Raw genomic sequence first — 16,398 nt, 5'->3', positions numbered from 1 at the left:
CAGAATGTGCAGAATTTTCATACAGATACGTATTGTATGGTACCATACAAATCATACAATACGAACCCTACCATACGGTATACACAGACAACTATGGTCTTTCACCTAGAAAACCACAACAGACTATTGTGGCTACATTCACTCTTGCTAGACAGACCGATGGGGCAACGCCTCCCATTGCTTCCCCATTTGCTCCTTTGGCCTTTTGGATATGTAGCACGCAGACAGCCTCGGTAGACAATCTCTTCCACTACTGCTAAGGAACTAGCTGATTGGTTTGCGAGTTCCAATCCCATTGCACTTTACGCATCCACTTCACATTCACCTCCATCTAGGACTACCTCCCCATCTTGTCACGCATTTCATTGGCAAAGACATGCTAGCGGGTGTACATGCTAGTGGCCATATCCTTAGATTCTCTCCATCTTCACACTCATAAGTCTTTTGGACTACTGAGTTGGGCCCATAAGAATTTGTCCTTATATTTTCATTCTTCAATCTTGAAGATTATGCATGTGCTATAATTACATTTTCTAAACTTGAAAATGTAATTGCTAATGGTGGAAAGCCAATTGACATGGCTAAAAAAGGAGTGCTTGTAGGAATACACAAATGGAAGTGAAACAAATGCAATACAATGATAAGATAACTAGGAGTCATTACACATGTGATCGTTGGGATCCTACGACTATAGAGATAATTGTTAAGGCTAGTGATCTTAAGTCTCATTGTATTGTGCTCATTGATCATCATTGGTTTAGAAATTAATGTCAAGTCATGGTTTAGAGCAACACTCTATGGTGCTCCCATATGAGCACCCAACTTGGACCACAAAAAGCCATGAAGAGAACAAAATAACAAGCCACATGGAGAGGGGTGATAGCTCAAAACCAATGGAGAGACCTCTAATGGTGACGTTTTCACACATGCTTTCGAGCAAGCTTTAGTCACACGACAACGCGAGTAGAGATCAAAGTTGTGAAGGTAAGGACAACCCCTCTTCTAGACGATGACTTGCACACGCAATGAGAGCTCCCATGGTGGAGATACCCCCAAGTCGCACTACAATCCGTAGAGACAACTTGCCTTGGATGGAGAGAGACGTTGTTGGTGTGCCCACATACTCTCTCTCTCTCTCTCTCTCTCTCTCTCTCTCTCTCTCTCTCTCTCTCTCTATGGCGTTGTGCATACTATGCCTTGCATCAGTCATACCATATAACCTCATTGTTTCAATAGTATTAAAGATTCCAAAAGTTGGGCTTACAGATAGTTAATTGCAATAACTTAAAGATCATTGAAATATCACTCATTCCATAAAATCTCGTTGTTTCAATAGTATTAAGGATTCCAAAAGTTCAGCTTAAAGATAGTTAATTGCACAACTTAGTTAATGATCATTGAAGGTGACTAAGGACTTGCCCGATGCTGTGAATTAGGAACTGTGACAAATGTTAACATGACTTAGAGAGGTCAATCAGGTGATTGAAGGGTTACTCTTAGTTGTAACTAAGTGTGTCGAAGAGACTGACCTTGGCACAATGGTCCAATATGCCACATGCAAAAAAGGAGTCACCCTAAATAAGCAATCACATTTTGCCTTTGCAACCTTCAGCTTGGAGAGTGGTTATGGTGAAAAAACTAGGTCAAGGGTCTAACACTAATATGGTCTTATCAAATTGCGGTCAATAATGCCATTTCATGGTGTCAAAGCTAGATAAAACCCAGAAATAAGATCAGCTACACTACATGGCTGTTATTGGTAGTTAAAAAGAGAGAGAGTACATTGTTACACCAAAACAGCATGTAGTGTTTCATGCATATCCACTTAATTTGTTTAACCTTTTTTAACACTTTTGTATCATAAATCCATAATCACCCCCTTTCCTACATACTAGATGAACTACACACTCCGCTCCGCTCCTTGTAAGTACCCCACACTATTATCTGCACAACCATCCATGCGCGAACCACCCCTACACCTCATAAACACCATCTCCACCCCTACGATTGCCTCTACACGAACCCTACACCATAACTCTCACCACCCCAACCACACCTCCATAATCACACTGCACAAACCCTCCCAAACCCCCTGAATCCCACCTCCTTCTCATCATGATTGCCCACCTTGCATGTACCCCTCTTCCTCACAACCGTTACCACATTACAACCCCCCTACCACCTCCTTACGACTGCTCATCGCCGCACTCAGTCCATCCTCATGATCATGTGCCTGTCCTCACAACAACCTCCGTATCATATGCTCAATCGCACCCACCATTCTAGTATGAAACCTCAATCAAGTTGCAAATACACCATACAGTTAAGATGTCCAAGGACATTATATGAAAGTCCAAGAAGCTGTTACACTAGGCTTTAGCATCATTACTTTATTTATTGGTGATAGTTTAGATCAACTTCGACACAGGAACCTTTTAAATCTCTTATCCACCCTGCAATGAGATGCATCCTCTCCATTCATTCTACAAAGTACATGTAGAGTACCTTTTTTAATTGAAGTTCTTCTCTTATCAATATGCTACACGCTTATTCTGAGTTGACTGATATCTGATATAGGATAAGCTCAAGCCACACTATTGCTGTCGGAGACCCAAGTGAATAACGGTGTAGGGAGATGTTTGCACCAATATTCGCCACATATAGAGAAGCTAATTGTGGAAGCAACTCATCTTTTAACTCATTCTTAACTCATCCTTTTCTGACAAGGAAAAAGTATATCCAGCTCATGCAGACTACTAACTTTTGTAACCTTAGACCTGCCAATTGAGGATTATGCTGGGTAAGATTTGTAGATAACGGCTTCTGCCAAGATTCACATCTTGATTTCTCCGTCCTGAACCTGTTAGATGTCCTGTTGTATACATCTACATAGTTTTGTACCAACACGAGTCAAGTCCTAGAACTGGCTCTTCCAATTTCTCACATTATTAACCAAGAGTAAGTCAATTAAACCTTGAACTGCCTCTATAAGACCTCGAGATAAATACACTTAAAGCCTCTACTATGCTTTTCATCCAAAGCAACCATTCTACGAATCTCTCTCTCCAAAGTCTTCATTTTATCAACATGAAGAAAGAATGCTTGAAACATATATGAGAAGTGACTGAACCTGTTTAGAACATCAAAGTGAAGATCAAAAAACGGAAGCTTTGTAAGAAAGCAGTAGCATCGATATGCAGCCACAGAAAACCGGCTCAATGGTAGATGTCTTGGTTGTGAACCTGTAACAACAGCCATGATCCCTGGTGGTTGCTTCACCAGCTGAGGTACATACATGCATACTCCATACATCGTTGCATTGTCTGCCACCTGCAGTACTTATTCTGTTAGGCGAGAAAAACACCCAGGATCACAATTCTTGCTGAAAAGCAACCAAGCAAACTCATCATTAAGTCTGAGCAAAGCAAACTGCATGTGAGTGCACGTAAGGGGGCCAATGTGCACCAAATAAGCCTCAATTTGTGCAGACATGAGTACAAGAGCAGACATGCACATGCATGCAAGCATATGGCACCTACATCATGTGTCCCCCTCACACGATATCACAACACTGCAAGGCAGCCATATGCACACCATTCTACATGTGCCCTCAATTGTCAACCATCCAGGGCAGAATCAAGGTGTCCACTTAAAGCATCACAGAAGCATCAATTTGTGCACACATGTATGTGTGTGGAGGCATGTGCATATGCATGCATGCATATGGAACCTACATCATGTGTCCCCTTAACACCATATCACAACACCACAAGCAATGCATATTCAAACCATTCTACATGTGCGGCAAATTGCTAACCAGCCAGGAAAGAATCGGGGTGTCCATTTAAAGATCACCATGTGTAAGTCATGCATATCTAAAACTTTTCACCTTAATAACCAAAATATATTCTTAGAGATAAAACACCTTTTCAAACCATTTAGGCAGATGAAAAGCCTGAATATTTAACAGCTTGCACAAGATGGTAAGTCCAGTTGGCAATGAGAGCACCGAGGATAAAGAAGTGGATGGTGGCTAGAATGAAAATGGCACAACCTGTGAATGAGAAGTCAATAATTACAGAACGACAATAAACCTGATTGGTAGGCTCATTGTAGTTATGAAAGATGGATCATGGCTCTCAAACTATTACCTTGCTTGTTTGTTAAATTTGTGTCAATGGTCCATGCAAGCAACTTGACTTTGTTGTAAAGTTTTATGGGCTCAATAAGAGTCTGCCAATATCTAGATGAACAATCAAAAGTTTTCTCCAACCATCTCACCTCATATGACCTTCGACCCTTGAACTTGGCAAGGGATTGATTTGAAGGTTTTGCTTCACTTGACTAGTGATGCCTCATTGAAAATCTCAGGCCTAGGCTTATTAGACATCTTATAAATGTGGCCCATTTTACAGTTTCAAGCATGCAAAGAAAAAAAATCCAAGTATCCTCCACTTAAGCAAAAGACCATTGTTTGAAAAAGTCCTTGATATTATTCATCATTAAAGGATCTACAATCTGATTCAACTTCCTTTGTTTAGCATCTCGATGGTGTGACTTGTATGTTTTTGGCCAACCTTGTAGTTTTTCTTTATTTGGCATCTCTACGGTACAACTTGTACACTTTTTGGCAAATTACAAAGTTGGTGGCCATGGCTGGAAAAAAGAACACAAACAGACATTTCGAAAAGCTAATATGTGTGGTATCAAGATCAGAAGTTGCCATGCATTGTTAACAAAAATAAAGGACCATGAGACATAGAAAAGCTAATATGCATGGTATCAAGAACAGAAGGCGTGCAAAATACAAAACCATGATATTTGGGCAAGATAGTATGCATGGTGTCAATATCAAAGTTTGCTTGGTTATGAACTCTACAAGAGACTCATTTTGTTGGCTCCAACCAACTAAGATACCATCAACATCAGTTAAGAACAGCACCTATCACGAGGACGTGAAAATATATTGCTTTACTTAGCATGTGATTAAAAGCTAATCAATGTGCTAATGTGACTTGCACATGTGAGATGCAAGTTAATTATTTCAGTGTGGGACCTAGAACCCCAAGATATCAGCTGGTACCAAAGGCAAAAGTTGCCTGACAGGTACTAGGTGGTACCCAGTGCCAGATTTGGGCCTAGAATAATTTATTGGCCACTAATGTTAGTGGTTATGTTAGAGACTAGGCATTAATTAATGCCAATCTAAGGGCCAATAACTACTCAAAGACGCTTGGAAGGCAATTTGGCCGAACCAATTTAATTTTTGACTGGTGGAATTTTTTTTTGGGACACTATAATAATTATTAAATTACTTTTCAATAAGCTGACTAATGCTGAAAAATGGGATTAGAAGGCTGCCACTTGGCAAAACTTGCCCACACAAGTGGGAAAAACGTGTTTCAAGGCTAGTGGAAGTCTAGTTCAGCCATTGTGAGAGAGGAGGAGGCTGTTAGAGAGAGAGGAAATACAATGCCTAATCTTAGACAAGGTACACAACATGGGCAGCAAGCTGATAATGTTGATTTAGACCAAAATGTGGATCCTTCTAGGTCTCTTGAAGCTGATGACCAACAAACAAGAGAAAAATGAATTTTATGACTAGTTTAAAGATCAGCTGAGGACAGCAGTTGAAATGTTTGTGCAATTGGCAAATGATCCTCAGTTCGTGCACTTTTTGAACCCCTTCAGAGAGGGCAGCAAAGGCAAGAAGAGAAAATCGTATTCGAGAGCTTCGAGACAGCAAGATGCAATGAAGGAAGAGCCAATATAGCAGCATGTTGTTCCAAATGTGGACAGTGAGCATAAGCAAATGATGCTAGTGCGGCAATTGATGCAAAATACAAGGCCAACTCAAAAGTGCCTGTCACAAGACTATGACAACTATTACCTTTTTGTTGATTTCTTTATTACATATTTTATTTGGTTTTTCTTTTTGGAAGGATCCCTCTTGAAATCTAAATGCCTAAGTTGCATGGCCAGTTTGTGAAACGGACAAGAATGTCTAGTGAGTCAAGACTAGACAGTTAAGGTCCAACATAAGTCTGGAAGAGACTGATGGCACTATAGATTGACAAGCCTGGAAGAGACTTGTGAAAGTGTATATGGACAAGTGTGTTGAAGAACTAGCCTAGAAGAGACTAGTTCAAAGTGAAGATGGACAAATCTTCAAGAGATTAGTCCATGTGGGGTCATCAGTGGAAATTCACTTTCAGTTGAGCTACATTACAGATTTGGATGTAGCCATAGTCTGCAAAGATGGTCAGAAGACTAGTGGGGATGCAATGGAAGCAACTCCTAAAATTTAGGGAGTTACTATTTTTGGACCCCAGAATCTGTTCGCATCATTATCTTCGTTTTTGCACGAGGATTAATCCTCTGGTCTGTGCCGAGGTCAAATTTCGCACTGAGCATGGAGAATTCTAGACCAGAAGGCTAGAACGGGAAACACCTTCCAGTGCTGCCATTTGGCACAAATTTGTGCACTTACCTCTTTAAAGAGGGGCTGGCGTGCAGTTTTTTTGGGCCTTTTAGGGCTCATTTGAAGAAGGAGGAACAGTTGCTGATGGAGAAGATTTGAGAGCTTGCCTACCTTGTCTATGATGCACACAGGGTTGAGCTTGCTCCCTACTCTCTCTCTCTTTCTCTCCCTGACAGTATGGTTATGCTGCAGAATCAAGGGCCTTTCTTCTGATTCAGGTACAGCTGTGTGGAATATGCTGTTTTTGCATGAGGCAAGAGCCTCCTTTCTCCAGGAACAGGAGCAGTTGTTTGCAGTTCCCAGCAGGGACAGGTGAGGGTGGTAACCTCACCAAGCAGGTGTCTGAAACAGCACTAAATCAGTACAGATTTTGGACTGTTCAGAGGTTATTTCAGAGCCCAATTGATGTCAGAGTCAAGGGGCACTTGGCACAGATGATGCAAAATAGTACAGGGAACAATATGAGTTGAAAACAGGTTTCAAAACAGGTCTGAACCAGTAATAATTACAGTGGGCTGAACAGTACAGGGAACAGTATGAGTTGAAAACAGGTTTCAAAACAGGTCTGAACCAGTAATTTCAGTGGGCTGAAATGGTCAATTCTGCACTCCAACCAGAAGTTTCAGACTTGGGCAGCGTTTCCCCTCTTGGTCAACTTGTTTTGGGTCAGTAATTGTACTGTTATACTGCCAAATTTCACCCAGAATAGGTGAAAGGCAGCCCATTGTATTTTTCTGGTGTCTATGTCACAAAAGGAGCATTCTAGCTTCCTGTATTTCTTCTTGATTCTGTGTCTTTAAGTTTAGGTAAAGAGGGGGACTGTGAATTGGGTGAAAGCATTTATATATATTTTGGTTGTACACTACCGCCCTTCCCAGTGAACAGGCCGGTTTCATGGTTCCATTGCCGGGATCGAATCACTTTTTCCTTAAAGAGTGAGCGAGGGTTTGTTTGGGTGTAAGACACAGAATTGTGCATTATGGCTGATAGAAAGGAAGACACCAGAGAGGAAGCGTCTTCATCACAGGAGATCCCTGTTGTTCATGAGGTGGGAGAGTCTTCTAGACCTCCACAGTTTGTTACTCCTCCTGTTATGGTTGAGCCACAAGTTCTTACGGCTTCTTCTATGGATGAAGACAATTTCAAGACTCAGTTAGTTGCTGCTGTGAGTATGTTTACTCAAGTAATGCAGAATCCAAGGTTTTTGGCATTCTTGCAACCTTCCCTTCCTTTACAGCAAATGGGGCAATCTGCAAAGATTTCGGATCCAGTAGAGGTCCAGGATAAGGGTAAGCATGCTACAGATTCAATGGAAACACCAAGGCTGCTTGCGCAGTCAATGGAGACTCCAAGATTGGTTCCGACTGTCCAAGAACAGGTGGCGGAAACGCTAGTTACATAGGCATTGCCAATTCAGCTCGCCACTTTACAACAGCCAAATGGCTTAAATGGACAGGCAAACAGTTTTCAGGCTTTACCACAGGTTTTCCCACCGACCTCTGTACATCCTGGGTACTTTGGAGGTGGATCTGTATTTCAGAGTATGGCTGGTTATGCGCCTAGAAACCAGATTTATGTACCAGGAACAGTGTTTGGGGGTACACAAGGTTTTATGCCAAACCCCATGTATGGTAATATAGGCATGCAGCCTGGATTTCAGGGAGTTCAGGGCAGTTTTGGCATGCCACAGGGCACTTTTGGTATGGCTGGTTATCAAAATCAGCAAGCAAGTATTGTGTCTACAAGCCCTGTAGTCAGTGGTCCGGCAACTTCCATGCCACCTGTTAGTGTTCCTATGTTACAGGCATATCCTACAGACCCTTTGATGGCTCATGAGAAGCCAAAGCCATACAAGGAAGGTGGTGCAGCCGTGCAATTTGACATCTTTCGAGGATTTGAAGATAGGACTAAGGCTCTTTCTTTCTTACAGCAATTTGATGCCGCATTTACAGGAGGGAACTTTACAGAGCCTTCTAAGGTTCGGAAAGCTGCCACTTTTCTTAAAGACAATGCTAGTCAGTGGTGGAGTACACTGTTGATGCAAGGACAAGCTCCTGCCACTTGGACTTACTTTAAGCAAGTATTTGCTTCTGCTTGGTTGACCAATGAATTTGAGATTGATGTTATGTCAGCTTGGCACAATTTGGATGCACCTAAATGCAAGGATCTGGAAGACTATAACAAGAAGTTTTGGGAGGCTTTGCTTCCAGTCACTTCTTACAGGGTTGTGCCATTGACCGAGCTGATAGAGAAATATTGATGTGGGCTGCCCAAGGAACTTCGGAATTATTGTACAAAGGCAAAGGTCACCGCTTTGACTCAGTTTATTGCGAACGCTACCACAGGAAATGCATTATTGTTGGGACAGTCAAGTGGTTTTGGGGGCAGCATTAAACAGGACAAATCTGAAAATTTTTCAGCAAAGAAGCCATTTGGTAAACAGGTTTCTCAGATTTCTCAAAGCACATGTAAATTTTGGCAGTTCAAGAAGAAGCCAACCAAGTTCTTTGGACAGCAGCCAAAGAACCAGAAGAAACCTTTTGTGCGCAAGTCTCTTGAAGAGAGAAAGGCTTTAATGGCTGAGAGGAAATGCTTTATCTGTGAGCAGACTGGTCATATTGCGTCTAACTGTCCGGACAAGGATAAGAGACTAGCTGATGATGATAAAGAGGATAGGAAAGGAAAGAAGCCCAAACCTTCAGCAGGTTTAGTGCCAGATATGCTGGGAGACAAGCCACACTCGGATGCTAATGAGCTCTGCAGAGCTTGGGGTAAAGTTAGGGATCAACATGTACTTATTTTCTTTGATCCTGGAGCTAAGGCAAACTTTATCTCACCAGAGTTGGCTTCTACTTTGGGCATCAGATCAAATGAAATGGGCTACACAGCAGAGGCAAGGTTGGCATGTCCTGGCCACACAGAGTCTGTGACACCCATTCTTGGAAAGCTGCGTCTTCATGTACAGTCTTATGTTGATGCAGAAGAATTTTATATCATGCCACTTGAAGGCTGTGATGTCTTGTTGGGAATGCCATGGATGTTCAGAAAGCATGGTGTGTTGGATGCCTTTAACAAGACACTGACTTTGGAACATAGGGGAAAAACTCATGTGCTTGATGTGAAGCTTAAAGGAGAGTCTGTACCTGTTGTATCGGCTTCTGCCATTACATCTATAATAAAGAATCATCTTTCTACGTACTTGATTTTTGCACGTGATGTCAAGGATAATGATGAGTCAATTTTATCTATGTTAGATAGAGACAGGTCTGCTTTCTTGTCTCAGTTCAGTGATTGTTTTTCTGACTCATTACCATCACAATTGCCACCAGAGAGGTCTGAGGATTATGCAATAGATTTGGTGCCATGCAGTAGCCCACCAAATAGACCTCCGTATAGGGTCAGTGTAGCCCAACAGAAAGAGATATTGAGCCAGGTGAATGAGCTGTTGGAAAAAGGGCTGATTCAGTCAAGTTCATCTCCCTTTTGCTCACCAGTGCTCTTAGTGCAAAAGAAGGATGGCTCTTGGCGCATGTGCATAGATTATCGTGCGTCGAACAAGAGTACCATCAAGAACAGGTTCCCCATTCCAAGAATTGACGACATCCTTGACCGTTTGGAAGGAGCGTCAATTTTCAGCATGATAGATTTGAAGAGTGGATACCACCATATCAGGATTAAGCAAGAGGATGTGCATAAGACTGCATTTAGGACCACGTTTGGTCTCTATGAGTTCTTCGTAATGCCATTTTGACTCACTAATGCTCCTGCTACGTTTAATCGAATGATGGATAGGATTTTTCATCCATACACGTAGTTTGTTGGTACATTCTTTGATGACATGATTGTCTTTTCAAAGAATGAACAAGAGCATAGAGAACACTTGAAAGCAGTCTTTAATGAGCTTTGCAGTAATAGGTTGCTTATCAATGGCAAGAAGAGTGAGTTCTTCTTGGAAGAAATCCAGTTTCTGGGGCACATAGTGTCAAAGGATGGTGTCCGAATGGATCCTGCTAAGGTTGAAGCAATTAGAACATGGCCAGATTTGAAGACTGTCCATGATGTTAGAAGCTTCTTGGGTTTGTGTTCTTACTACAGGAGGTTCATTCGCAATTTTGCAGAGATTGCTTCACCTTTACATGCTTTACAGAAGAAGGGAGTTTCTTTCCAGTGGACACAGAAAGAGATTTCAGCTTTTAACCTTCTTAAAGAAAAGATGACTTCTAGTCCAGTGATCATTCTGCTAGATCTTAGGAAGTCATTTGTTGTCCAGTGTGATGCCTGTGGCAATAGCATTGGTGCAATGCTAATGCAAGATGGCCGGGTAGTGGCTTATAAAAGCAGAATCTTGCGAGGGCCAGAGAAGACTATCCAGGTCTATGAGAAAGAATTGTTGGCTGTGATTCATGAGCTTTCTTGTTGGAAACACTACCTACTTGGGGCAGATTTTGTTGTCCAGACAGATTATCAGACATTGCGTTATTTCTTAACTCCGACTAAGCTGTCAGAAAAGCATATGCGTTGGGCAAACTTTTTGTCAATGTTCCATTTTCAGATTGTGCATGCGGAAGACAAAAAGAATGTTGTGGCTGATGCTTTGTCAAGGAAGCCATAAATTTCAGCTGTGTCAATTCCTTATCATCATGAGCTTGATGATATGAAGGAACAGTATGCTGATGATGAAGATTTTGCAAGGATCTTTGATTAGCTTGTCAATGGACAACATCATGAGCATTATCTTCTCAAGGATGGCTTCATGTTGATGCATGGTAGACTATGTGTGACTATGCCATTGAGACGGAAAGTTATGACAGAGAGTCATTCTCCACCGTATGCAGGGTATCGTGGTATTGATGCAACAGTCAAAGCAGTAGAGACATTCTTTTATTGGCCTACTTTGAGAAGAGACGTGGATGCTTTTGTGTGGCAGTGTTTGATTTGCCAGAAGGTCAAGTTTGACAGGCAAAAAGCACCAGGGCTTTTACAGGCATTGCCTATTCCAGATAAACCATGGGAAAGCATAGCTATGGATTTTATCTTTGATCTTCCAAGGACACAGACAGGAAATGATGGGATATGGACTATTATTTGCAGGTTTAGCAAACAGGCTCATTTCATTCCTGTCAAGAAGAAGATAAAACCAGACCAGATGGCACGTTTGTTTATGTGCAATGTCTTCAAGTATCATGGTATGCCAGAGCCTATTGTCAGTGACCGTGATCCACGGATGACAAGTCTATTCTGGAGAGGCATATTTGAGAACATGGGCACAACGCTTAAGTTCTCATCGTCATTTCATCCACAGACTGATGGACAGTCAGAAGAGGTAAATTCTACTGTCTTGGATCTACTTAAGTGCTATGTGTCAGAGCACAAGTCAAAGTGGGAGCAGTATTTGCCTTTGGTCGAGTATGCATACAATAATACTGTGCATTCGTCAACAGGCAAAGCCCCTTTTGAAATTGTTGAAGGTGGTAAAAAGATTCCTCCCATTTTGCATACAAAGAATAAGATCTTTCAGGCAGATCAATATGTGCAGAGTATGGATGAAATGTATCAGAAAGTTAAGCATGCCCTTGAAAGGACTCAGGCAAAGCAAAAGAAAGTTGCTGATCATCACCATCATGAATTGATATTTTCACTTGGTGATTGGGTACTGTTGCGATTTAAAAAGGCACGCTTAAAGAAGCGGAAAGGCAAGGAAAGTCTTTTCACGAAGCTTAGTATGCGATACTATGGGCCTTTTCAAGTAACAGAGAAGATTAGTGATGTCAGCTATAGGCTGAAATTGCCTGACAATTGGAAGATTCATAATGCTTTCCATGTAAGTCTTCTTAGACCTTATGTGGGTGATGTGCCAGAAGATATGCCAACTGAGGAACAGCCCGAAGTTGAGAAACTTGATGAAATTCTTGTTCCAGAAAGGGTATTGGCACACAAAGAAAGGAAAGTGAAAGGCAAGGTTGCTAGAAGGTATTTGGTTAAGTTCAAGAACTATCCAGCTATAGATGCTAAGTGGATGGATGAAGGTGAACTTGCAGAGTCACCTAATGTATTGAAACTTTACCTTGAAGCATTTCGCTTGCAACCTACCTTGACCCCTTGTATCTCTAAGCTGAAATAGATTGTCAAAGTGACAATTGCTCAAGAAATAAATTATGTACAGAAATAGATTTTGTACAGGTTAACACTTATTGTGTCCATATGGTTTTCTCAGTGCTAAAGAAGTAAGTATTGCTTGCAAAAATACAGTTTTTACCTCTATATTGAATTGAATACATGTTGTAACAATGGTTACTCGATCGGGCATGTATTCTGTGAATTGACTCAATGGGGATATCATTTTGATGTACCGGCCACTAGATCTCTAGTCAGGGTGATGTGGAGTCATCAAATGAGAAGCTGCCACTATGGGGATATCATTGTGGTGTACCGGCCACTATATCTGGAAACAGTGATGTGGAGTCACATGATGATAGTGCCATGTTTCACAGTTAGAACATACATGTGTTAACAGTGTGTTCAATTCACAATATTGACTAATAGCATGTATGTGTTGTACATGTGCTGCCAAGTGTAAGTTCACTGGGTTAGCTGGAAGCATGTATGACATTCATGCAAACGAGGAAATTTGCGATTTCGAGAGGGAGGTATGTCACAAGACTGTGACAACTATTACCTTTTTGTTGATTTCTTTATTACATATTTTATTTGGTTTTTCTTTTTGAAAGGATCCCTCTTGAAATCTAAACGCCTGAGTTGCATGGCCAGTTTGTAAAACGGACAGGAATGTCTAGTGAGTCAAGACTGGACAGTTAAGGTCCAGTATAAGTCTGGAAGAGACTGATGGCACTGTAGATTGACAAGCCTGGAAAAGACTTGTGAAAGTGTATATGGACAAGTGTGTTGAAGAACTAGCCTAGAATAGACTAGTTCAAAGTGAAGATGGACAAATCTTCAAGAGATTAGTCCATGTGGGGTCATCAGTGGAAATTCACTTTCAGTTGAGCTACATTACAGATTTGGATGTAGCCATAGTCTGCAAAGATGGTCAGAAGACTAGTGAGGATGCAATGGAAGCAACTCCTAAAATTTAGGGAGTTAATATTTTTGGACCCCAGAATCTGTTCGCGTCATTATCTTCGTTTTTGCACGAGGATTAATCCGCTGGTCTGTGCCGAGGTCAAATTTCGCATCGAGCATGGAGAATTTTAGACCGGAAGGCCAGAACGGGAAACACCTTCCAGTGTTGCCATTTGGCACAAATTTGTGCACTTACCTCTTTAAAGAGGGGTTGGCGTGCAGTTTTTTTGGGCCCTTTGGGACTCATTTGAAGAAGGAGGAACAGTTGCTGATGGAGAAGATTTGAGAGCTTGCCTACCTTGTCTATGATGCACACAGGGTTGAGCTTGCTCCCTACTCTCTCTCTCTTTCTCTCCCTGACAGTATGGTTATGCTGCAGAATCAAGGGCCTTTCTTCTGATTCAGGTACAGCTGTGTGGAATATGCTGTTTTTGCATGAGGCAAGAGCCTCCTTTCTCCAGGAACAGGAGCAATTGTTTGCAGTTCCCAGCACGGACAGGTGAGGGTGGTAACCTCACCAAGCAGGTGTCTGAAACAGCACTAAATCAGTACAGATTTTGGACTATTCAGAGGTTATTTCAGAGCCCAATTGATGTCAGAGTCAAGGGGCACTTGGCACAGATGATGCAGAATAGTACAGGGAACAATATGAGTTGAAAACAGGTTTCAAAACAGGTCTGAACCAGTAATTATAGTGGGCTGAACAGTACAGGGAACAGTATGAGTTGAAAACAGGTTTCAAAACAGGTCTGAACCAGTAATTTCAGTGGGCTGAAATGGTCAATTCTGCACTCCAACCAGAAGTTTCAGACTTGGGCAGAGTTTCCCCTCTTGGTCAACTTGTTTTGGGTCAATAATTGTACTGTTATGCTGCCAAATTTCACCCAGAATAGGTGAAAGGCAGCCCATTGTATTTTTCTCTCTTTTTAAAATACCGCAAGGGGCGCCTAACTTAGGGGCCAACAAGGTGTCTATGTCACAACAGGAGCATTCTAGCTTCCTGTATTTCTTCTTGATTCTATGTCTTTAAGTTCACGTAAAGTGGGCGACTGTGAATTGGGTGAAAGCATTTATATATATTTTGGTTGTACACTACCGCCCTTCCCAGTGAACAGGCTGGTTACAGTGCCAGTCCAATGCTTTTTGGACAACAGGGCATGCATGCAATGATAGGGCAACTAGGGTACTTTGGTGGTGGCACTAGTTCCCATGCTATGGTGAATCAGGGACCACATAATACGGGGATGTATGGTACAACTCCTTATGGTATGTAGCAACCAATGCATGGAATGCAAGGCCCAATGTATCTAAGTATGGCTGGTAATATACATAACCCCATGTATAACGATGTTGGCATGATGCTAAGACACAAAGTAGCATGTTTGGAAACACATATATACATCCCACTGTGTTTGGGACTCATGGTATTAATGTTGATCGTGCAAATGCTCCATTCTATATAGTGCTTTTCATGAGGAAAAATACAACTAATAATGCATACAATGTATATGAAAAAGTATCTTGGTATGGCTGGTAGTATGCAAATTCCCATGCACCGTCACATTGCAATGGTCCAAAATATACAAAGAAGAATATTTTCTAATGCATTTGGTGTGAAAATTGAGGACCTAGGACTTGAATTAATTAAGGAATTTCAAAGAGATTCAAGAGGCCAACCAACCAATACCAGATTTGGGGCTGAATTTGTCTTTCAAGGAGCAAGGTGAACGCCAATCCCCAAGAAAACCAAGGGGCAAATTGATTTGGAGGCTTACCGGTCAATTTTGGCAAAAAGTGGCACTTGGATTAGTGGAGGAGATCAAAGGATCTCAATTGTACTCCATCCATTTGCAATAAAAGTTAAAGAAATACCACAAGGGGCACCAATTTTGGGGCCAACAAGGTATCCAATGTCCAGGATTGCATGGTAAAGTTTTGCATTATAAGTTTATGTGAATTTTATGCTTGTTGTAATTACTGTTAAATCAGGTTAGTACCACCCTATCCGAGGAGAAAGGCTGGTTTCACTATTAGTTTGACAAAGTCCATGAGGGCAAATGCAACCACAACTTGGATCTTAAAGACTCACATTATGATTGCTAAGATCAAGAGGATTGTTATACAAACTGTCACGACTAAGAAGACCAAGGGGATCATTATGAAGACCAAAATGATTGAAGATCGGAGCCTACTTTGGACCGTGAGTGGGCTTCATCTCCACACCATTCACTTTGTGTTTCTACACTCAGTGGCACTGAGGGACTATGCCTAGCTATCATGGCACTATTTCTTTCGGTACATGTGCTTCTGTTTCTTCCCAAGAAAGATTGGATGGCTCCAACTATTCCTTATGGTCTTACTGTTGAGCTAAAAATACATTACAAACTAATTAATTATGTAAAACTGCCCCAAAACATGTAAATTTTCCAAAAGTTTCATGAATCAGTGCACAATTCCAAAGAGTTTTTGCACTTTTCTTCATCAATATTTACTCCAACTAGCATTTACTACACTTGGGATCTGTCTCCAATTGACCGCACACATCGACACCTCTTAACACAAGGATGTGAAATTTCAATGATGAGATGCAAGTTAATTGTTTCCTCATGTGAGACCTAGGACCCCGAGATATCAATTTGTATGAAAGGCAAAAGTTGTGACAATTATGTGTAACGAGTACTAGGTAGCACCTAGTGTAAAATTTGGACCTAAAGCAGTAGTCTAAGGGTCAATAACTACTCAGGGACACTTATAAGATAGATTGCCTTGGCAAATTTAATTATTGACTGGTGAAATCAATTTTTTAAGTACTAAAATAACTATTGGATCAATTTTCA

General features: G+C 41.4%; 2 protein-coding genes across 5 annotated transcripts in view; one reads left to right on the top strand and one right to left on the bottom strand.

Moving 5' to 3' along the window:
* LOC148029059 (uncharacterized) overlaps window positions 1–16,398 on the bottom strand; it is a 70,505-nt gene that overhangs the window by 31,754 nt on the left and 22,353 nt on the right. For all 4 annotated transcript variants that reach the window (XR_015692364.1, XR_015692363.1, XM_087687813.1 and 1 more), the window contains exon 6: window positions 3,131–3,330. Coding sequence is in view for 2 of the 4 variants with exons in the window: in XM_087687813.1 (XP_087543939.1) it covers window positions 3,131–3,330 (200 nt within the window). In the remaining 2 variants the exon portion in view is untranslated. The remainder of the gene's footprint in view (window positions 1–3,130; window positions 3,331–16,398) is intronic.
* On the top strand, window positions 12,021–12,602 carry LOC148029060 (uncharacterized). The gene has a single exon (XM_087688750.1). The coding sequence runs from the start codon at window positions 12,021–12,023 to the stop codon at window positions 12,600–12,602; it is 582 nt and encodes a 193-aa protein (XP_087544876.1).

The sequence above is a fragment of the Lygodium microphyllum genome, chromosome 11 (genome assembly GCF_053477565.2).
Source record: "Lygodium microphyllum isolate KBCC chromosome 11, Lygodium_microphyllum_v1.1.10, whole genome shotgun sequence".
In the NCBI taxonomy this organism is placed as follows: domain Eukaryota; kingdom Viridiplantae; phylum Streptophyta; class Polypodiopsida; order Schizaeales; family Lygodiaceae; genus Lygodium; species Lygodium microphyllum.
This window is presented reverse-complemented; position numbering and strand designations above follow the sequence as displayed.